General features: G+C 39.6%; 1 protein-coding gene across 11 annotated transcripts in view; it reads right to left on the bottom strand.

Annotated features, from left to right (window-relative positions):
• Positions 1–15,682: 15,682 nt before the first annotated feature.
• The window catches only part of CPEB3 (cytoplasmic polyadenylation element binding protein 3), an 81,089-nt gene continuing 73,680 nt past the window's right edge, over positions 15,683–23,091 (bottom strand). For all 11 annotated transcript variants that reach the window (XM_056495183.1, XM_056495181.1, XM_056495185.1 and 8 more), the window contains one exon: positions 15,683–20,814. In XM_056495183.1, coding sequence (XP_056351158.1) covers positions 20,587–20,814 — 228 coding nt within the window. In that variant the 3' untranslated portion in view covers positions 15,683–20,586. The remainder of the gene's footprint in view (positions 20,815–23,091) is intronic.

Here is a 23,091-nt window from a genome sequence, read left to right as displayed (position 1 = left end):
AGCAGACAGAGTGAAAAACCACCAAAACCCATGACAGTTTACATGGGCTGTGTAGGGGCAGGGAAAGCAAAGGAGGAGGAAAGGACATGGGATGCACTTGCCGCCAGCCTGTTTTCCCTGGCTCTGTTTGGTTTATTTCCTCCAGTTTCCCACTGTGCAGTACGTTTTCCTCCCAATATAGATGTGGTCACAGCTGGCAAAGCCACCGCAGTACTGCTGTGGAAGAGATTAAAATGCCTTACCCCTGGGAGCCTGGTGTGTGCTGCTTCATCCCCATCCCACTTAGGCAGGAAAACCAGCTCCAACCACCACCACAGGAGCCTGCTGTGCCACCCCAAAGGAGAAAACAAACCAGCCAGGCTCAAAGTTCAGATAAGTTTAAGTGGCAGATGGCTACGAACACCCCAGAGCTTCTTGTACCTGCGCAGAAACCTAGAGAGAAACTACAACCCTTCCACATGAGCTAAGGCCCAACACCGGCCGTGAGGATGCAGCAGCCAGCACTGCCCTCCCAGAGTCATAAAACCACGGAATATCCTGAATTGAAAGGGACCCACAAGGCTCATGGAGTCCCGCTCCTGGCCCTGCACAGGACTGCTCTAAGAGTCACAGTGTTCCTGAAAACATTGTCTAAATAGCTCTTGAGCTCTGTCAGGGTTGGTGCTGTGACCACTGCCCTGGGGAGCCTGTTCCAGCGCCCAGCCACCCTCTGGGTGAAGAACCTCGTCCTGATATCCGACCTAACCCTTCCCTGCCTTCATGCCCTGGCTATGCCTCCCTCACCAAACGGCATAAGAGAAGAAAAGGGCTCAGAACCACACGTCTGTCTGTCCCTGCTCCTCGGACTGCGGCCATGGCCCTCACGGGAAGGGGCTGGAGGGACGGGCCCCTCAGAGCCCTTGGGCCGCGCTGGCCGCCGGGCGCTGTGTGGGACCGCGCAGTGCCCTCCCCACCCCTCAGAGACCCCACTGATCGCGGCTGCCCAGTGCAGCCCCAAATTCCCCGTGTTCCCACTTCATCCCCTCCCTGGTTTTCCACTGTGAGCCCCCGGAACCAGCTCCAGCCTCAGACCGGGGGCAAGGCGGGCAGGCCGGGCTGTGCGGCCCGGCAGGCGCGGCCCGGGGAGGCGGCTCCAGCAGAACCGGCGGCTTCACCTGCGGTGTTTGGATTCCTGCAGGTGAGGATCAGCCCGGCTTCGGGGCCGGGTTTTACACCTTGGATTCCTCTGGTTATCTACCCAAGGTCTCTAAAGGCAAGGGGGCTCCTCTCCGTTTCGTTAGTCTGCTGCTGATCTGTCACAGAATAAGAGTGGCAGAGATGTATTCAAGGCACTAAATGGCTTTTGCAATTATTAGATGCCTTTATCAGCTTTGCTTTGGCACTTAATCAGCCGCAAAAGCTATTTATTGCCTCATAAACTCCTCTGCAGCAAGCATTATCCTTTAATTAATCCCTGAAAATTACAGAGGCTGATGAGGTAACCCCTTTTTCACACCACCCAGTTAAGCTGAGGAGAATTTGTTGCTGTTTTCCCTTTTCATTTTGTTTTTAGACATTTGTCAGCTGTCTCAGTCAGAGGGCTTGTTAGGACAGGTAGCAGCAATTTAGCAGCATGTCCCAGGTAACAAATAGCAGCCAAATCACTGAGCTGTGAGGATTATTCACAGCTGAGAAAGTTAGGAGATGAGTAAAAGTTAAACCTTAATTTAACTCGCATTAAAATAGGAAAGACAATCTGAACAGCATGTGGCTGCAGAGTTAAAGGATGTTACAGACTCATTAAAAGATTGGACCCGTTGCTAATGAGGATTTTTTGAAGCCAAGGACACAATGGCAGAAGTAGATCTCTTGCATACTGAGAAACTGCAGATGCATTCTTGCTTTGTATATCATTAACTTTTGTACATCAGATGGATGGATGTACTTAGAGGAATTCAAAGTAACCAAAAAGCATTAAGATCTCTCTATGTCTGCAACAGCTCAATACCTTAAGATTTCCACTAGAACAGTGCTTTGTAATCTGGGTACAAGTTTTCTTTACAACACAGACATCAAATTTTGTTATTTCCACATACCCCAACCCATACCCCCACCAGATTCAGACATTAAAGTAAAGCAGTTCACAAAATAGCAAAAATGTTAGGCATCAGTATATCAAACTTTATCTGATCTTATGAGAACTAGAATTATAGCTGGAAATTCAGTGTTATTGTGTAAACCTGTCAATTCTACTTTACAAGGGGGTGAGAGGAGCAAGAAACTTTTCCCTAAATATTTGGGAGTTGGCAATGCTGAGTCCTACCTCTTTACTTCCCAAGAATGACTGTAATTGTTGTGGAATTAACCATTGGCTGCTTGGAAACATGATGTCAAGAGAGGTGTTTCATCCAGATCAGTTGCTGAGTTGCAAAAAGGTGTTGGGACCAGTTCTCTGCAGAAAATGTTTCATGAAATTTAAATTGTATTTTAGGAAGCACCTAGTGATGCAGGTAGCTAAGATAGAAGAAATTTGGTAGGAGACTTGAAGTATAGGAAGGGAGGTTGCTCTAAAAATTATTGCAACATATTTCCCCATCAGCATTTAAAGTTTCCAAAGCAAATTCTGAAAGGGAAAAATATTGCTTGTGTATGAGAAATGGGAAAAGAGAAGGAGAAAGCTGGGAAAAAAATGTTGCCTTCATGTCTCTTAAAGCTCTTTATTTGTCCTCATCATGGAAAGAAAAAAACACAACTTAAACCCACAAAAACCTCAACCTTGTTCTAATCCTAGCTCACAGCTGCTAGGGAATTTACATTTCCTGTGGCAGGTGTTAATCACAGTGAGACTAAAGAGCAGTTCCACTTCAGTGAGTCTTTCTATGTGTTAGTAGGTGGTAGCATAGTCAGGACTCAAATTATAAGAGATTATGTTTTCAGAGATGTGTTGAAAACCCCAACCCAGCAATTATGTTTTCCAAAGTAGTCCATTTGTTACTGCTGGAGACATTCTGCATTGGTAAGTGGTGTGTTCTTGCCACCTGAGTTTCTGAAACAGAAGTAGGGGGAGAAAAGACAAAGGGGGTGAATTCTGTTAAAGCCAAACTTTGGAAGCTAGGAAGTCTGAGGCTTTACATCCCAGGAGGAGGTGTGCTGAGGTGCAGCCTATGCAGTTTTTTGCAGTGTTAGATGGTCCAACATCATCTTGCTGCACTGCTGGGGAGTGGAGGGCAGGGCTCTGCAGCAGTGCAGCAGTACAGTCACCCACTCCAGCCCCAGGAACAGTCACCCAGGCAGTGGGACACACCCCATGGTGCAGGAGCACCTCAGTACCTGGAGTCCATAGCTTCTTGAAATGAAAGGAACCACAGTAAAAAAAAAAACTGAGTTCATTGGGAGTAAAGGTGGGTAACTAAATTAGTTCTGATTCAAGATACTTCTAAATTATCTGTGGTAGTGATAACACATGCTCAGGAGCAGTGACATTCAGCACTCCCAGGTCGGTATCTTACCCTTTGGCTAAGGATAAGGCCAAACATTCAGGCCTGTGAGTAACCTCACCTGAGGGAATGCCAGCAGAGGTCCCTCACTGCTACAGGTTTGGTGTTTTCTCTGCATATGCCTGTAACTTCCTTTCTGAGCAGTTTGGTATTTTTGTCATGCCTAAACCAAAGGATTTGGATTCAGGAATCATGTTCCGCATTCTGGTTGCATAACAGAGCACAAATACCAGCTGCCGTCCTTTTCTTTTAGAGCACAGCTGGAACACCAAAAGGAAATGGCAGTCACAGTTTTATGTGCTTCCCTGTGGAAAAGAGACTGTGGTTGTGTCTCTGCATCACAGACTGTTCATTTTATGCATGTTAAAGCATAACTTCCTTTGGCTAAAATGCAGAAAAACGTCCTGGTAATGTAATTGCTACCTACCTACAGCTACTTGAAAAACATTCTCTTGACTCTCTAGGGGATACCGGGAAAAAAAAATAAACAAAGAAAGAGAAGGGATTTTGTTTCCCCCAAATTACATCACATCATACTATTTTCTGTTAATCTTCTTTTCAGTGTAAAGAAGTGTTGTTTCAAAAAGATGACAGCATGCTACTCAATGGGCCAAAGGCACGATAATGCACTCTTAGAGCATGTGGAAATCAGCCTTGTAAGCTCCTCTTCCAAGAATAAAGCTGAGCAAAAAGGTTAATACCAGGTTGAATCCTTTAGAGTAATTCATCAAATGTGTTAATGAGAGCACCACTTTGTTATAATTTCTAAAAAAGAGTGGTTGGATTTGAACAACTTGAAAAGTAGAAACAATCTCAACATATTGACTCTAGGACTTAATAAGATAAAGACTCAGAGCTGCCTGAAGATTTGTCTGCATCACTGAGCCCAGCCCTGCCCCACCAGAAAATGAACGAGCAGGAAGCTGAAGGTGAAGTTTCTGGGAGTGTCATGGGAGTGGGGGGCATTGTCTCATACAACTCCAGCAGCAGTGAGGTGCAAGAGGCAGACAAAGGCAGAGCTGTTATTCGTGCTTTATTTGGTACAAACAATGCATTTTAACCTGCCTAGCAGAAACTGAGCCAGACTGAGTTAGAACTGTTGGGAACTTGGATGCCTGAGTTGTTCCTAACCCTGAGCAAACCTTTTCTTCCAGCGTCTGCCAATCTGATTTGCAATCCAAAGGGATTTGTAGAGTTAACCAAAGTGCACTGAATAGGTTTTGACTAATTCAGTCTCAGCTGGAAATGAGTGTGTATGTAATGGGATATTGCTGAGAAGCAGCTTCGTGTATTGTGCTCTTCTGAGTACAGGTTTTGTTTGAATGCTGCCATAGTCCTTATTGGACATCACAGCCACGTCTTTGAAACATTGACCTAATGAAATCCAGTGCTGGGGATAGAGAGCCAGTGAAATGTGAAATGTTCATAACCTTTCTAGCCAACACAGTCCTTTCAAACAGGGGTCAGACTTTCGACCTCAGTTCTTCACACAGTGAGAAAGAACCAGCAATTAAAGCTCATTATATCCTTGTAGTTGTTAAGTGTAGAAATTAAATTATACCAATATGTGTTCTCTACAATGGAGATGGAGGCAGAAAGAGATCATCACATTAATTAGTTTTTTCTTTTGGAAGAAGACTGACTTTATTGAGTTTTACAAGTGAGACCAGTTAATTCCTGACTGGCTGTAAGATCTCAGCTAAGTAATTTCTTTTCAGTCCTTCTGTTACTTTTATGTGCTCATTTTGTTTTTTGTACTTAGACTGAAAGCACCTCCGGACAGAATCTTGCTCTTTCTGCCTTATGTAATGCCAGGCCTAACAAAGCTCTGCTTTGCTTTTGGGCCTTTAGACACTGATGAAACATAAGTACTTTGCAATATAATTAACTACACTGACTTTGAATGGAAAGTTATAGTCTGGCCTGAGAAAGAGGAACCTTACCTGCTCTACCATATCTGCTGATGAGTATTCTTTTGGAAAGAATTTTTGTAAAAATTCTAAATGTTGAAGATGCTTTCAGAGTTGTGGCTGAATCTGAAGGAGCTGGAATGTGAGTGGTTAAATTGTGTTTTGCTGAAAATCAAATTAGCTTAATACCTGCATGTCTCACTAGCACGTAAAGCCTAGAAGAGGTTTAGTTTAAATTAAAGAACTCCTTGTCCTAAGCAGACTACTGTGATTGCTTACAAAACTTAACCATCAATTGCCTTGAGGGACACAGGCTTGACAGTGTGGTAATATTTAGGCTGTAAAACAAAACTCAACTCAAAATAGGCTTTCTTTTGAAGAATTATATAAATTTTCCATTCATTCTTTTTTTCCTATTATTTTTATCACAACAGCACCTGAGAGTCCAGTCACCATAAAGAGCAAGGCAACATACAAACCCTGCCATAAAATTCTATTCTTTCTCCAAAGCACAGCTGGTCTTAGGGCACAGTGAGAGGTATAAATTAAGTTGCTTAAGAGATACTTGGTCTGACTACATTTTATGACCTTTTCTTCTCCAGAAGTTCCTGTCATGTCAGTTCTACCAGCTGATCTACTTTATTTTTTTTTTTTCCAACTTGAGATTTTGGAGAGTGAGACTGCATTCTGTAATAATTAGATAGATAAGAGCTGAGATAGCTGGAACTCTGTCAGAGACACAGGATTAATGTCCAGGGAGTGGAAACTTAACCATGATCATCAGCAGAAGACACAGCAAATGAACATGCACTGATTAGATTAAGTCAGCCCTGGTGGCACAGATGTGGGAAGTAAGTGAAGGCAGAAATTCCTTCTCACTGCGTTAGTGCCAGGCTGTGATGAAGAGCACCTGCAAAGACAGTTACTGTTGTGATTACTCTGGCCTTTAATTTCTTTGTTTTAAAAGATAAAGGAAGCCCCCCCCCCCCCCCCCCCCCCCCCCAAAAAAATTTTAATAAACAGAGTGACTGGTGTGATCATAGGAGGGCACATTTAAATATCGGTAGAGTATATACAGTTTGCTTCACCCCACTTCTGTACAAGGTGCTTTAAACATAGGAAGTGTCATTAATTAATACACAGATGCAACACAAAAACTGTGGTCTGTGTGTTTTCCCTCAGAAGATTTGTGACTGCCAGAATGTCCTCTGTAATCAGAGAAAAAATTTCTGTCATGGGAGTGGTCCAGGTGTAGATACTCTGTTGGTATCATCGTGGTGGACTATTCTAATTTGCCTTCTAGATCACTAACAAGCATTGCTAGTAATTGCAAGTTTTTGAAAAATAACACCAGGTCACTAGACCTGGTGATCCTCAAGGCAGGCTCATAATTCACTTACTTGTAGTGCATATAGGGGCAGCTAATAATATCTCCTAAACCAGTAGGTCAGGTGCATCTTTATAGGCTGTTGGATGCCTGTTGGGTGGTTGGGGATTTCTGAACCTGCCCAGTGTGGAAGACAGTTAATCTGTTCATACTTAGCAGTGCAACTTCAGCAGGACTAGCTAAGAGGAAGTGGTGTGGACAGCAGCACACCTGAGATCTTGCCCTTCTTTAGCACGTGGGAATGTCACGTGGAATTCACACCTGTGTGTCCTTGCAGTCATCTAATTTTTTCTTTTTCTTTCTTCTTTAATATGTCATTGCAACTGAACCTCTTCTTATGAATTATGAAAAAAAGGTGGAGGCTTGGTGGTGGGAAGTGAAGGTGTGCAATGCAGGTCTACAAAAGCACTTGCTCTTTGGGTTTTGGTACTCTTCAGGCAGCTGCTATATAGTGACCTACTCTGCTTTGCCAGGGCAGGTAGTTCTGGGTCTGCGCAGAGACACCTTTAGGCAACTTAGCCAGAGAGTTCAGACAGCTTCAAGGTTATGCAGCAGCTGAATCGGAGTTTTCAGAAACAGTTTTGGACTTTAATTTTTAATTGCATCCTTTTTTTATTTTTTCAGTTTGGTCCTACAGTGAAATTTGAATAAGACAGTACTAAAGGTTTTTCCACATCAACAATTTCACCTTCAAAGGCATTTGCAGCTGTGACCTCAGATATTGTCACTGTTTCATGTATTTCTCCTCTACTGACAGAAGGAGGAATTCATGTTCGCTGTTCATAAATAGGATCATGCCAGAGAACATCCTGACTCTGTGTGCAATCTCTCTGCCTGCAGTCTGTCTGCTTGATCTGCCAACCCTGAATTTTCAGCTCTCCACCTGATTTGAAAAGGGGCAGATATTAGTTTTTCTCTGGAATGAACTTCTGAATTAACAACTCTCTCATCTAAGGCCCACAAATAGAAATGAAGGGCTAATTCCCTGTGCTGTGGCGCTCAGCTCTGAATTATGTGGCAGGCACTGTGAGCAATGCGTACGATATTCTTAGAAACCATTTGGATGAGGTGTCGTTACATCAGCCGGGAGCAAATGCAGATGAAAGGCTCAACAGATAACAAACCAGAGGAATTTCCTTCAGTCTGAGGTTCATGTCCTCATTCAGAATTTGGATTTGGAATCTGCTTGTCCTGGGTGTCATCAGAGTACATTTTGAAAGCACGCACACAGCTGTCCAGAAAATCTGAGAGGATTGCTGGCCAGCTCATTTGTCTTTTTCATCTGGCTTTGATGAGCTGCACATGATCTTTGTCCAGGTGGACAAATGTCTAGTTTAATGTTTAGCAATAGGTCCTTCATAGCCTTTCAGTCAAGGGCTTCAGTTACATATTAATGGCACAGGTCTTTGTGCAGGTTCAAGAGCAGGAACATTGGTACATACTGGGGTAGGGAATGTTTTGGCTCACCATATCAGATATAGCTGTTGGCCCCAATATGGCAATTACTTCAGTGTCCATGTAATTTTAAGCACATAAGTAATTCCAGTCAGTCAGGCTTGTGTTTAAAAGTGCATTGCTGACTGGGGAATTTCTGGCTTCTATAGCTGTTCAAATCTTGGCTCTCAGGAGTCTTCCTCCAAATTTAACAACATTTCTGCTTTACTCTCTCGTGGTAGGAAACTGGAGGTATGCTTTGCTTATGTCAGCAAACCTGCTTTAGCTTCCATCCTGTGAGACTGTCATTTATGCATTGAACAGATACTTTGATGGGAATAAACTTGAGAGCCATGCAATGTGGATTGCTGGAGCTGAGACTTGTTATTTAGGTTGCATGAAAGTGCAACCAAGGCAACTGGGAAAAGTTTTACACACACTTTTACAAATCTGGGTGCTTGTTCCACAAAGTTGAGAAGTAGGGCAGTACAGAAGAAGAGCCAGGAGACGTATTGGAAATGGAATTGCTTTTGCACCAGGATTGGGAGAGAAATTTGCAAGCTCCTTTGAACTACTGCATGAAGCTACATCAGCTCTGTGCTATGCATGAGATAAATATTGTTCAGGGCAGTGTGGAGAAGATATAGCAGCTTAAATCTTGAGGGAGAGGCAGGATTGTTTGGGACACTTGTAAGTAAGGGAAATATATTTAAATCTAAGGTGCTATTCCTTGTCCTGATTTTTTTTTAATGGATCCTTCACTGTATTGCACCATAACCTGTACAAGTGAGGGAATTTCTTCTTTCCTCTGGGCAGTGATTTTTTTGTATATTTTTAAAAAAATTCGCTCGTGTAAGAAATGTCTGCAGGCCATCAGCCATTTCCCCCTTGCCTGTGGAAGAATGAGCCTATAATAGGAAGCCAGTACTGCCCTACAGTGGAGTCCTTTCTCTTCCTTTTTAACCACATCTATCCCTTGAAGACCAGAGCCTGTCCAGCCTTGCCCAGGTCAAAATGGGAGAATGGCAAAAGTAGATTTTCCTGGGAAGCTTTTTTTCCCATTTACAGCTAAGTGTGTAATTTCACATCAGAATTGGTATGCCTAAATGAGCACCTTGGACATCACCCTCCCCACTACATCCTAGCTGACTTCCTCATCTTCAGCTCTTCCTCCAGCTGGAGAAGCCACAAGTAGCTGGGGGCTTCTGTCAGCTGTACTGACAGAACTACAGTCAGCAAATCCACAGCTGTTCCCAGAAGAACAAAATATCTCCAAGGAAAGCAGCAAGTGGGGTTTAGTTTATGACACACTTTCCTGGCTAGTGTAGTATAAATGGGAGCATGCAGCTCGGTGGGTTGCATTAGACAGCCCAGTGTGGGTTTGCTCTGTCCTTTCCTCAGCTGAGCATTTGAGGCTTCTGTTCATACTTCAGAGCAAGGATGATCTGAGGAGAGGTAAGGGTCTAGAGCATGTCTAGGACTGTGCTTGTGGGGAGAGGTGGAACTGGCAGACGAGTGATATCAGCACCCTTTAAAGCCTCAGAAGGGATATCATGTTCTTTAGACCTAGAGAGAACCAGCATCTTCCCTGATTGCCTTGTCTGAGTGCCAGGGTGAGGCTATTACCAGTAATTGGCTCAGTAATAGGAGGAGCTGCAAAGGGCCCCAGGAGCCCAAGCAGGTGGTACAGCTGGTGATGACAGGCTTGGTCTGTGGGAACAGAATGTGTGCTGGAGATAGCCAGGGAGAACCCATTTTAGCAAGAGCTGGGCAGACTCACAGTCACATGGCTCTGGCTCAGCTGTACAGCCTGAGCTTTGGGAAGCTGAGAGAACTAAGTTTTCAGAATTTGCATATTGCAGTTGAGTGACTCCACTGACTCCATTTCCTGGGGCTGATGAGTTTTTCTCACAGTCCTGTTTCTGCAAGAATCACAAAATGGATGACAAACCCCCCCAAAATTCTAATTTGAGAGCACATTTGGAATTGGTGTGAAAATTGGGCAAAGATTCAGCTTGAGTATTTGATATGAAGTGTTCACTTCTGGCTAATGCTATTTCTGTTACATCCCTCCTTCAAAGCATGATTTAAGAGGACTGAGAGAAGGGCACTGCGACTTGCTGACTCTGCGTTACCTCCTGCAGCATTTTGAATGCAGCTTAATTCCCCTGTGAAAAGAACTGATACAACCAATCCCCATGAACTCTTCCCACTTGACAGAAACACAAGTGAAGAGGGTGATCCACAATAATTAGGAAATTGGGATCAAAAGCAGGCAGGCTTAGCCCAAACTGTTTTGCTCAGGGGCAATACTGCAGTTTATAATACACAACTTAATTACTGGAGAACATCCTTTCTGCAAGTGAAGGCAGTTTCCAGAGTGGAAAGGCTGCTATAAATATAGTTCTAAATTCTACTCAAAGTAGGTTAGGAGAGCATAAGCTTGAGTAGTACTTAAAAGAGTAAAAGGAGAATGTCATGTAGTGTTGTCCTATTTCTGGCATCACTCCTCAGTGGAAGGGCCATTGTCACCTATCTGCCCTCATATGTCATTCAGAAAAAAAGAAATCAAACACAAGACAGAAATTATGGTCCTTAAGATCCCTTTCCAAACAAAAGTGGTTGTCTTACTTAAGGGCAGTGGCAGACATCTTCGTCAGGGTTGCAGATGCTCTGTCAAAGGCAGACTGAGCTGTTTGTGTGAAGTGTCCTTTTGTATGTCACAGCTACTGTGTTAATAAAAGTCTAAACTGCAGAAGAGATTCATCCCCACACTTTGCTGCTTTTCCTCTTTTTACATTTACTCTACATTCTACAGGCTCTGTTCAATGGAGCTAAAAGTCACAGGACGGAGGTAAATTTAAATTTTAAGGGTTTCTTCTAATATGCTGTGTAAGAATAGTCTGATGCAAATGCAGAGGATATTGCAGATCTTAGCATTTGTTTTCCTTTGTCTCATACAACCACCAGTTTCATTGAGGATTAGATGTCAACAGCCATTACACAGCAGGGAGTTAATTACAGAAGTTACTGGGTTATATAATGGTGTGAAGATTTCCAGACTCAGTGAGTTATATCTCGTCATGACCAGGTTTTTTTTCTGGCCATCTGGCTGTACATATATATACACATATATATATATATATATATATATACTAAACTTTTTTTCAGGGCAGTGAAGGAATTCTAGCACTGATGCTCCTTAGTATCTGATGGATTTTTTCAGAAAAAAAACATTAGCAAGAAACAGTTACAGTTTGTCATGTTTATATCCTTTTCTGCTCTGAGGGTAGTGCTTTCATTACATGGCCATAAAGTAATGGTACTTTTCTGCCTCTAAACTGTCTTGGCAGTAAGTGCTAAAGCATTCTATTTCTGGATTTGCATTTTTTGTCCTTTGTAGGATTGGAGTGAGGGGCATGGAGGGGTGTGAGAGGGTGTGATTGCATTATCAATTGTTTTATGTTTTGCCTCATAAAGTGCAGGTTCTTCAGCGCTTCAAGACTTCAGTGTCATTTTCCTTTGTGTGGCTGGTAATTTTTTTTTCAGTGGTAGTTGAAGTATGTATTTTCTGTTCTTGTCTGGCATCAATATTTAGCATATTCGAATAGAACAACCTAAGCACCTAATGTACACATCTAAAAAAAAATCTGAACTGAGAAAAAGAAGTCAAGGTCTCAAAGCTGATTCTACAAATTACGCCAGTGATGTTGAATTTGAGCATCACCATGTCTAATTGTTTATCTTGTGGCAATAGCATAATCCTGGTCCTTGAGTTAGGCACCTGTAAGTAAATGTGATGTGGAGATACTCAAGGTGCTTTACAATGGGCGAATTTAGTTGCTTTTCAGGGTGGTTTATTACACAGAGTGTTTTATACTCACAACAGTAGTTCTTACCTGCTGCCTGTGACTGGAGTAGGGCTTTTGCTTTCTGTTGTTCCACTTCTGTATAAAACAAATCAAGTTTCTCTGGACTAAGAGGGTAGAGTTCACTTGGGACACCCACTTGGGAGGAAGAGCTGTTGTTTCTGGTTTTTGCCCTGTTTCTGAGTTCAATGCAATCATCAAATACTCTTGCTTATTTCTGCCAGAGTGACTGAAATTTTTCCATTTACTAATGGTAGCATGCAGGTCCAGTCAGAAGTAAGAAAGGTAAAGGAAGATTGCTCAGCAGGAGATTTCTGGCATGTGACTATGCTGATTCTGTGGACCCCGACTACAACAATATGCACAAGGCACAGCTGGAGGAATTAGGTACATTGTGCCCATCTCCCAGAATTTCATGGTTGTTATTTGACTCTGACCATGTTCTGTAGTCTGACAATGGGGTTAGAGGGGTTTTTGTAACTCTGAAAGGTAAAGATTTTGGAGGACAGATGAGATAATTTATCTTTGCTATGACTTTTGGCAGTATTTTGCAGAATTATTTTGCATATGAATTGTACCAGCTCTATCTCTCTTTCAGACTTTCATTTCATTGGGTACACGTTGAAGCTGGGAAAGAATCAAGGTATATCAGAGGGCACAATCTTGTTATATATAATTTTATGAACAACCACTTTGATTATTTACTTTAATGGTGATGCTTATGCTTTTCCAGAGACCATTCTTCTTCACTTGGTAGAGAGCAAAATACATATCACAAAATAGTTAAGAGTAGTTGCCACAACCGTGAGTAAATAGTTCTTGCTCCACAGCGCAGGAAATTTTTAAAAAGAAAATAGTAAAAAAATAAAGATATTCCCAAGTGTTATCTATTGGATAGAGAAGGAGAAATACACTTCTTCTTCTCCAGTATGTGAAATATGATAAATATGTTTGCTTTCTGTATTTAGGCCTGGAAGTGAAAAAAAAAATACAGGGGAACACTCTGAAAATCTAAGTAGATCTCGGGTTATTGAACAATTGAGAAGTGTTATGACACAAGCAGTTTTATATATTCCAGTTCACAAAAACATAGGCCCAAGCAATGCTAGGGCAGCAGCTCAAAGGGGATTAGAGGAAGTTGGTAGCAAATAAACATCACTCAAGCTCCTGAATGGAGACCTGGTTTTACTGCTTTAGCCCCAGGTGCTTCCCATGGTACTCAAGCAATGGTAGACACAGACACTGGGGAGCTGCTGTTCTCTGGGTGGGACAGCAGGAATTCTGTCCCAGCTGTTGCCAAGGTCCTGCCATATGACTCTGTACTTGCTGATAGCTTATTTCTCCTTCAAAAACAGGAAAAGGGGGAGATTTCTGAACCTTTATCATGTTTCCTTCTCTAATTGCTGTATGAGAAGTTTGTCACCCAAAATAAACTGCAAGAACTTGCTTGCTCCAGGGGAGAGAGAGGATTCACTTGAACAAGCATCATCTGTGTGTGCAGCTGGTGCATAATGGAATTGTGTGCTATGAGGGTTTTGCAAGTAGCTTGTAACATTTTTATGGAAACAGGTTCCATAGGTTTCTTGTTTTAAAACCCATTTCTTGGTTCATCCCTGGGAGAGAATGCAGCAATTCTGCTCCTGTGCTCATGCTGTTTAGCAAAAGATAAACAGAGGAAAGCAGATTATGGCTTTTAAGAGCTAAGCTTCAGCTTTTCTGCAGGTCTGTGTGAGGGGGGACACGTTGCTTTGGTGCCTTGAGTTTAGCTTGGGAGCATGTCTAAATAGGCTTAATACACTTCCATAGTCACATAGGTGACTCTTTTAGTTCAGTTTAAATTTGCCAAAATAACACATACCAAGCAGAAGCAAAAGAGCCCATGCAGCCTTTTGTACTTAAGTGCACTTGTTTAAGTTAAGTTACTGCAGCCTTTTTTCAATGCAGGCAAAGGCAGAGGTAAATGCTGTTATCAGCTGGAGAAGGGAGTTGTCAGTATCAGTGTACCTTGCCAGCAGCATAGCTGACTATCAAGAAGGGAAGGACTGGGGATTAGAAGTTTCAGGGGAGCTGCACTTCTTCCCACAACTGTTCTCTTTAATCGAGGAGGGGCTAAACTCAGACTGATTTTTGTCCAGATGGACTTGGAACAGTGAGAGGCTACACTAAGTGATTAATTGGAAGGTGCTTTTAAGAACTCCCCTCTCAAATTTATCTCTGCAGTAAGGAGATGCTCACAGCTTCTCATAAATTCCTTCTGTCCAGGAATTAATATTACAGATCACTGCCTTGTAAAAGCACTTCTCCTAGCAGAGCAGTCAGGCCATTCTTCTGAAAGTTACAATTATTCACTATGTCTGAAAACAAGTCAGCCTGTAATTTCTGGTGCTGTTAGTTCCAGCAGGGCTCTTGAGCTGCAGACAGTGACAAAAACAGTGACAGACCATGAACTATTCCTGAGGCCTTCACTTGCCCTGACATATCAGAATTCACATTTTTTCAAGGAAGTGTCCTATGGCATGCCAAACAGCTGTATTGCTGAGCTTTAAATGTCTCCTAGTATTAAAAAATAAACTTTTACAAACTTCTGTTGTAGTGCTTTTTTCCTTTTTGTAACAGATCAGTTTAATTTCTGCCTGTAACCATTGTTAAACTGCTAATAGAAGAATGCAATATATTAGCCAGTAACTTTTCCTTAGCTCAAAAAAATAATTCAGCAGTTCCTTTTCTCAAGGTACTTGATTCTACACTCCCAAAATTATTTCAATCATAAATATTTTTGTATTTACATTCAGTTTAGCACAATAAATACCTCTTTAAGGTGGCTTTTCCATTTTAGGGAGAATACATAAAGGGACCATATACTTGCATTATAAAATAACTAGAAAAGACAGTTTGTGTGCATGTAAAGTGTATCTTTGCTTAACCTTATCTAGTAAACAGTTTTCCAGTACAAGATTTGGGGGTTTTGTATCTAGTTTACATTCCCATAATGCATGTCCCAAGATTTCCTTAGCATGTGCAAAGGATGACAAATATCAGTACTTCATACAACTATATTTAATAAGTTATTACAGAAAAAAATAAAGTCCAAACTACAAAGTTTAAGCAGTTGTAAGCAATAGCAGCATTGAGCTCCATGTTTAGTCACAGTACTGCAGTTCCATACAAGCATTAGTCCAAGCCAAAAAGGAAGAAGCCTTGTTAGAATTACTAGCAAAAACAATCTAAGAGAACATGTAATAAAAGATACAGTACATTTAAAATTAGTTGAAAAACAAGTACAGAGATCTTAGCTGTGAATGCTCTAAAAGTTATGTCCATTAGTTTGACAGCAAAATTACAAATCTCTAATACTTTATACCCCAACAGAACTACATCCAGGAAAGAAAAAAGAGCAAAAATTATCTCTTGTTAGCACCCTGGTTTTCTACTTACTGGTGAACTTTTTGTCAGTAAATTTGAGTGTGTCAGAATTATGTGACCAATGTGATTTCTGACCGGCTACCCATTTGGGGTATAGAGTAGTCACTAACATGAATATAAAATACTCCGTGGTATGATAGAACACTGTAGCAGCAGAGATTAAGAAGTTTGTCTGTTTAAAAAAAAAAGAAAGAAAGGAAGGAAAAGAAAAAGGGTTTAGCTGACATCATACAAACTAGCATAAAAGCAACTACATACAAGCCAGATTAAACAAAAGAGACATTTCTACAAATCTGTGACTAATCTTTCACTCATACCTTGCAAGTAGAGATGTCACAATACTGAAATATTAACATGGGAGCTTTTCCCAGTTAAGCGCCTTTTTTTCTTTTTTTTCTTTTTTTTTTTTTTTTCTTTTTTTTTACTACTCTAACAGATAGTGAAATCAGCAAAGTTATTTGCTAACTGCATATTTGCAATACAATTTGTTTTAGCCCATGCCTTGCTAGCAGGCTATAAAATACAAGCATGTCGGCAGAAATATAAGCATAAACTTTGTACCACTTAGCAGGAATTTTTTATTCCCTCTCCATTCCATAATCTCCTTTGTTTGCAATTTGTGTACATTCCAACCAGTAGTACCTAATTTGAGTCTAAATTTTACTTCACTATTTGATCTAGTCTATACATTACTTACAGAACTGAACACACAGAGGATACACAATAGACCAACTCTGGGCACATTTCTTCCCACAAGTCACGGATGAGCCACTCTAACACTCGAGCAGAAGTTAAGTCTAAAAGGTCATCAGCAACTTGTGGAAGCGAGAGTTTTGTCTAGAGAAAGTCATTGTATGCCCTGTTTACGCAACACCAGTTTTAGTCTGGATTGTTTCAGGTGCCAGAACAGAGTCACTGGCTTCAGGAAGGGGTTTCTTCTGGCTGCATAGGGAAACAAAGGTGGTGGAAATGGAGGTGAAAAGTGTTTTGATATTGGCCCTTGGTATTGCCAATACCAAAAGAAAAAAAGGACAAAGATACAAGAGAGGCAGAGAAGAACGGAGAAATACAAAGAAGCTGAACGGATGTTCAGACGTGGTGGCAATATGAGTTACTGCATTGCTACCAGGGAATGGACAGAGTGTTTTCATTAACTTGGCAGCTCCCACCCACGTGGGGTGGCTGGGTTAGGAAATGCTGTGGGCATGGACTGTCTGCTCCACACTGCCACTGAGAAACACATGCAGAGAGGAACTTGTGCAGGAAAGGGGCAATTTCTTTAAATAAAATCACGGTGGCAAAATACAATGAAGAATATACATTTTAGGAGGTTCAATCTAAGGCTATTGAAGAGAGTTTACTGAGTTCATGACAAGAAAAGTAATGAAGAATTATGCTGAATGGGCAGGGTCAAAAACCCATTGTTCAATAGATTTAGCTCCTTATAACGGCAATAGTATTTCATCAACACTGGTGGTGTATAAATCTAGACAGCGAACTGGTACTGTGACATCCCTATTATCTCCCTAAATCATTTTGATAAAGGAAAAGGCTTTTCAAAATATCACGTTTTTTCTGCTTCATTCTGTCATTTTATTGCCCAATTCTTTGTTACAATTTTCCAATCACTTTACATAACCAACCATTTTCATCATTGCCACACTATTGTAAACCACATCAGCAAGTTAATACATAAAGCTTTGCATTTCAAAAAACTAGACACTTTAGTAACAATATTACAAAGATTTTAGCTTCAAAAATAACTGAAAATGAAAAAAATAAACTTTTAAAGAATCAGCATCATAAAATTAATTTATTCCAAGTAAAAATACAAAATAATATTAATGACATTGACCAGATATGAAAGTCTCTCCCAGAAACAACTATATTAATGGTTGAGAAAGCACTCCTTAAAGAAAATACGAAATAAAAATGAAAAATATGTAAATATGTTTAATTTTTTTCTTAGCAAAAAATCTTTCTAAAAATAACAATGAAAATTTGTCTCAGTACAAAGGCTACATTACTATTGAAAAAATACCAGCATGAAGAAAAGGTACATATTTGACAGTAGAAAAATGATTTTAGTGAATCACAATGTCTAAAGTCTGCAATGAAAATAAATCTGCAATAAAGATTTATGCCTTTTTTCTTTTCATTTTTCTTTTTTTTTATACAAACAGTACAAACAGTATTGCACATAACAACAAATAGTCGAGGTTAGGTTAGCCTTCAAAAAAATCGACTAGTTCAAGTCTCACATCAGAAAAGGCCACAATAGGACCTGTTGTACCCAGGGGCTTCTTAGTCAAGTTGCAGTTCAGAACTCCATATTTTAAAAAATAACTTTTTTTGAAGGACCCTCTTTTAATATAACATATTAACAACTCAGGGGCACATTCATTTACAAAACAAAAGGGAGCATGTCATAATTTAATAAACTAAAAAAAGTTCTCTTTAAAAAAATACAAACAGAAGAACTCTCACAATTCTGGTCAGTCGTGCATAATCACACTTGATTATAAATATACAAATTAAGGGAAAATATTTTTTCACCTTCTATTCACAACTTTCAGCACCAAATGGAGTTTGTGTTTACACCTGTTCTTATGATGATTTTGTTTCAGATTTAATCCAACATTATGGTATATTGTACATTTTCCAGCTTCTCTCGCTCTCGCTCTCTTTCTCTCTGGGAGTATTTTTCTACATGAAAGAGGGGTATTTCTTCAAAAAGGTTTACTTCTTTCACATAATTAGGTAGACTTCTGTAGGTTAGCTATGATCTTTAATATTACAGTTATAAAGCTCTAACTTCTTCATTTTCAAAAAAACTCAAATAAGCATGAAAAAAATAAAGTTACCCATCTGTTAAATCATTTTTCTTGCAGAATTAAATTAATATATATTTTTCTGAATAAACTTACTTAGAAAATATCATTTTCTTTCCTATATTTCAAAATTGAGGTATTGCAAAAGATCATGTCAGTCAGAAAGCATGCCTTTTTCTTTAAAAAAAATCATCAGCCAACTGTTGAAAACTGTCTAGATACAAAAAGTAGTGCATAACAAAATGTCTTGTACAGATGAAAAAAAACAGAAAAGACACCTGGGCTGGGAAAAGCAATATCACAAAACCGCCCAGAAGCAACTTCAAAAGGGATAATTATAATAAGCATTTTAAACCAGTAAAAAACTATTTTTCTTTTTTTTTTTTCTTCAAAAACAGAAAAAATCCTTTCAAAGCCAATACCTGCAATTAAACATTGGGAAAACCAACTTACTAAATTAGACACAAAGAAGAACATCACGACAAACACAACCCAGAACATTTAAATCTACTATGCGGTGTCATATCCAGTCAGATTGTCCCCAGAACTGCAAAAACAAAGGAGGAAAAAGAAAAAAAAAATAGTGTACACATTCTCACAATCATTAGTATACCAAGTGTGTTTATATTTATATGCTATCTGCAGCCCCATAGTTCATGCTAAAAAAATGTCCACTGTGTTAGCAGGTCTTAATTGTATTCAAGCTTCACAGGATACATCCAGGGATTAGAGAGATAACGCCACATCCACAGAGCAGACATCTCATGTTACTTTTTATATGCAGACATTTCTTTAGCACCACTTTGTTTCCTAACTTTCTTAAATGTGCCTAGGTTATTAGTTTGACAGACTATCTAATCGGTAGTGTATGTACGCCAGCATGAGCTCTTTGGTTTCCTGGACAAGGTCTGCAGCTACGTAAATGATGCAAGCATTAGGAGAGAGATTGTAACTAAGAGCTCATTTCTGTTTATGTACCTGTTATGAACTGTCAAAAATGTGTAATGTCAGATACAGAGGCTTTAACAGTTAAGTTTGATCACAGTACTAGACATAATCACTTTACTATATAAAATAAATTGCACGATATATAACAGAGCACCGCAAAGTACTTCATCTACCATCCACAATTTTTTTTAAGAATATCCTACAGCTAGTTTTTATATTTGTTGTAATATAGGTCATTCTGTAATGGGCTGATCCTAATTTCAGAAGCATTACATTTACTGAGGCATGCCTTCCTCCAGTCAGTAATCAATTTTTTTTTGTTACTGAGCATTTTGTAGCCTACGTAGATTCATAATTTGTGCATTGTGGGCAGGTTTTATATTAGACATATATAAAATTTATTGCATGCAGCAACCTGATTAAGTAAACATGCAGTCAAAAAATATTGACCTTCCTTGGAAGCTTTTCTGTATGCTATACTGATCTCCTTTCAGCAGCCATCACTATTTTAATCACATATTCATTTTTAATTGATACCCTAGCCTGAATAGAGTATTATGGTATTAGTAATACCATTTTAATAGCAGCAAAAGCTATTGCAGCATACATTTACATAACACTAAAAGACCTAACAGAACAAAACAAAAAAACTCAACAAAACAGAACAAACAAACAAAAAAACCCCTCAGCAAAACAAAAGAAAAGAGTCTGATCCAGCTTATGAGGTATCATCCTTACAAGTCAAAATCGAGAGCAACTAAAGGCTTATTTTTCTTTAAGGGTTATTACTATTCTAAATGACCCAAACTAATGATTGCTGAATATCTGTTTAAGTTTTTGCTACATCTGCCACCTACTTGTGAATATTACCTTTGGTAAGTCATCTGCTAGGGGCAAGTCTAAATTTCTGAAAATAAGTGCATGCTCCAGTTTAAAAATAAAAATAATTATAATTACAATAAAAAAATCTTCATCACATACACATCAGCCCAGTGAAGACTGATGAGAATGGCAGTCTACATAATGTCACTAGTGACAAGTCTTGTGTAGGAAATTAAGGTACCAAGCAGATGTTTGTGTGAATCAAAGTGCAAAATCAGTACAGTTACACTCTGCCGGTTTGTATTATACTGGACACTGAGTTCAGTAATGTGACTGTAAATAATAATAATAGTAATAAAAAGACCCATCTCTTCATTAAAGTCGAGGACGAATGCACAGATTTCCAGAACACTAAGCCCTGAGGCAGCGCTCTCTTTTCACTCAATTTTATTTACTCCAGTACTTCTTGCTGGGCGCGGCCGGGGTTCAGCTCCAGCGGAACGGGACGTGGCGGGGCCGGTCACCTCCCTCCTTTACCAGTGGTTTGTGGAACTCCCGCCCTGCACGGGAGTGGATGCTGGCCCAGCAGTATTCACAGTAATACTGCAAACAGGTAACATTGGCACAAAAGAATGGAGCAAACTTTCCACCACAGCGAGTGCCCTGGCATTCGTCACACATCTGATCATCCAGCACGTATGGCTTCACTTCCACCTGCACCAGGGACAAGAAAACAACTGTAAGAATGTTTCATAGTTTTGCTAAGCATGAACACAAACCCCAAAGTTTTAATTCTTGCTGGCTCTTCTGAAGGGTTTCAACTGATGCAGGATTAACCCAAGAGGTTGGTAGTTAAATTTTCACACATGCACTTTATCTGTCAGAAAATCTCAAGAAAGAAGGGCGTGCTTTTGTAACTGTTCAACATTCTTTGGGAAATTTGGGTGTAGGAAAATACTAAGATGGAAGTACAGCAAAAATCCCCAAGGATTTTTCCACTAAGAAAACCTCAGGAATCTGAACTGAGTTGCTACATAGGCAGGTCATGAGAGCAGCATTTGGGAAGAAAACTTATAAAAACAAAATTATATTTCTAAACTTCAGATATCTGGTGAGTTTCACAAGATTTTTTCCCATAGAATATTTTTTTTTTCTCTTTTTTTTTTTTTTTTTTGGTGATTTTCAAAATGTAGGACCAGACTAATAAGAGATTCAAATTCAACAAAATTAAATGCACTTGTATTAAATACTCTCCATTTTGTTGGCAGAAATCACTATCTGAAGATTTTTAGCTTTTGAGGTACAATAAAACTTCATTGTTGTTCCAATGAGGGCCTTGCCATCAATTACAAATAGTCTGGAGAGATGCTGCCTTTTGTTCTACACTCAGTTGTAAACAACTTGGGGCTGGAATGCCTTTTGTTTTTAAAGCATTTGTGCCAAACACAGCAGGACTGATGCATGATTAGGCCCTTGCAATAATGCTATTACAGATGTTGAATATGTTCCTATGAATTGTGCCTACACATTTAAATTGAGTGTTCATTCATTCCAGGGAAATCATGAGCTCATGCATGTCTAATTCTTATGGCTCCCTGATGCTATTTATAAAGTGGTTTAAGTACAGTCAACTGCACTAGAAAAGAGAAAAATTTGAAGTATACATTTATTATAAATAATTTTGCTATAACTGTACAAGTGGCAGTCTGGCACAGTTTGTATATTGTGTATCTAGTAACAACACTTAAATACATAAAGATTTGAAGAAACAGAATTAGATGTTAAGCTGAGAGACAAGAAACATTCTACAAAAAAGCTTCATGCTGAATTTACTTCAGCTTATCCTGATCACACTTCAACAAATGTTGCTTCTTTGAAGTAAAGCTTACATGGTGAGTTATATTTCTTAGCTAAGGAACAGCTAGAGCTGCCAATCTTATTTTTTTTAATTACACCCTGCTACTGGTATTGCATGGAACAAGTCTGAGTAACTGCCATTTTGCATATCATATGCCATATCACTAAAATTAGAAGCATCATGTAAAATAAAACAGCACTGTCTCAAATGATGTTGGAAGAAAGCAGGTCCAATGTCCAGCACAGCTCTAGATCCCCAGCTACTCAGATTTCCCAAGCATGAATTGTGAAGGTTTTAAATAGTCTCTTTCTGTTTCTCTCTCTGATACCTTTTCTTGCAATGGTTACTAGTGAAATAATTTTAAGAATGTTTGCTGTACAGTTCAGCTATTTCAATCTATTAGACTTAAAAATTAAGATCTAAGGATTAAGAGACTTCATACTTCTTCAAACTCACAAATCTATTTTAAAAACAGATAAAAGATAATTAAATAAACTTTAATTATCAGTCCACCAAGTGAAAAAAGAACAGATTGATGAAAAAATTACTAGCTAGTGACCTTTTGTGGCTTTAGCCTAAAGTGTAGAAAGTACCCTCAGGCAAGCATGGCTGGTATATAAATCTCAAAGAGTTCAATGTGTGATTAATTCTCCAAAAGTAATCTCAATCCCTCTGTAAGATTTTTCAGAATCTAATGGACAAGAAATGTTTAGGAATAGCCTTGTCTTAGTTAATGTAATATGGTGTAAAGCACCAATTATTTGAGGACTTAAAATTCTATTACCACCTAAAAACTGACAAAAAGTACAATTCAGATTTGTAAAGACAAAGTCAAAATAGTTTGAACTTTGCAGCTGTGTGGCTTTATATGCATACTGCACATAATAGACACACCCAAAAGCTGTTAAACTGACTTCTGAAGAAATCATTTACATCGGATTAAGGAAAAACAAGCCATCCCTATCAGAAAAACGCATAACTGCAGTGCATGCTGCGTGTCCTTCTGGATAATTCTAAATGCAGAGCCCTCAAAAACATGGGTGTTGTTTGTATGTGTAATCAAGAGGTGAAGACAGAAGGTCTAAAGGAAAAAAAACAATTTTGGAAAATAAGTAAAAGTCAAATTTCAGTGA

The sequence above is a fragment of the Oenanthe melanoleuca genome, chromosome 6 (genome assembly GCF_029582105.1).
Source record: "Oenanthe melanoleuca isolate GR-GAL-2019-014 chromosome 6, OMel1.0, whole genome shotgun sequence".
In the NCBI taxonomy this organism is placed as follows: Eukaryota; Metazoa; Chordata; class Aves; order Passeriformes; family Muscicapidae; genus Oenanthe; species Oenanthe melanoleuca.
This window is presented reverse-complemented; position numbering and strand designations above follow the sequence as displayed.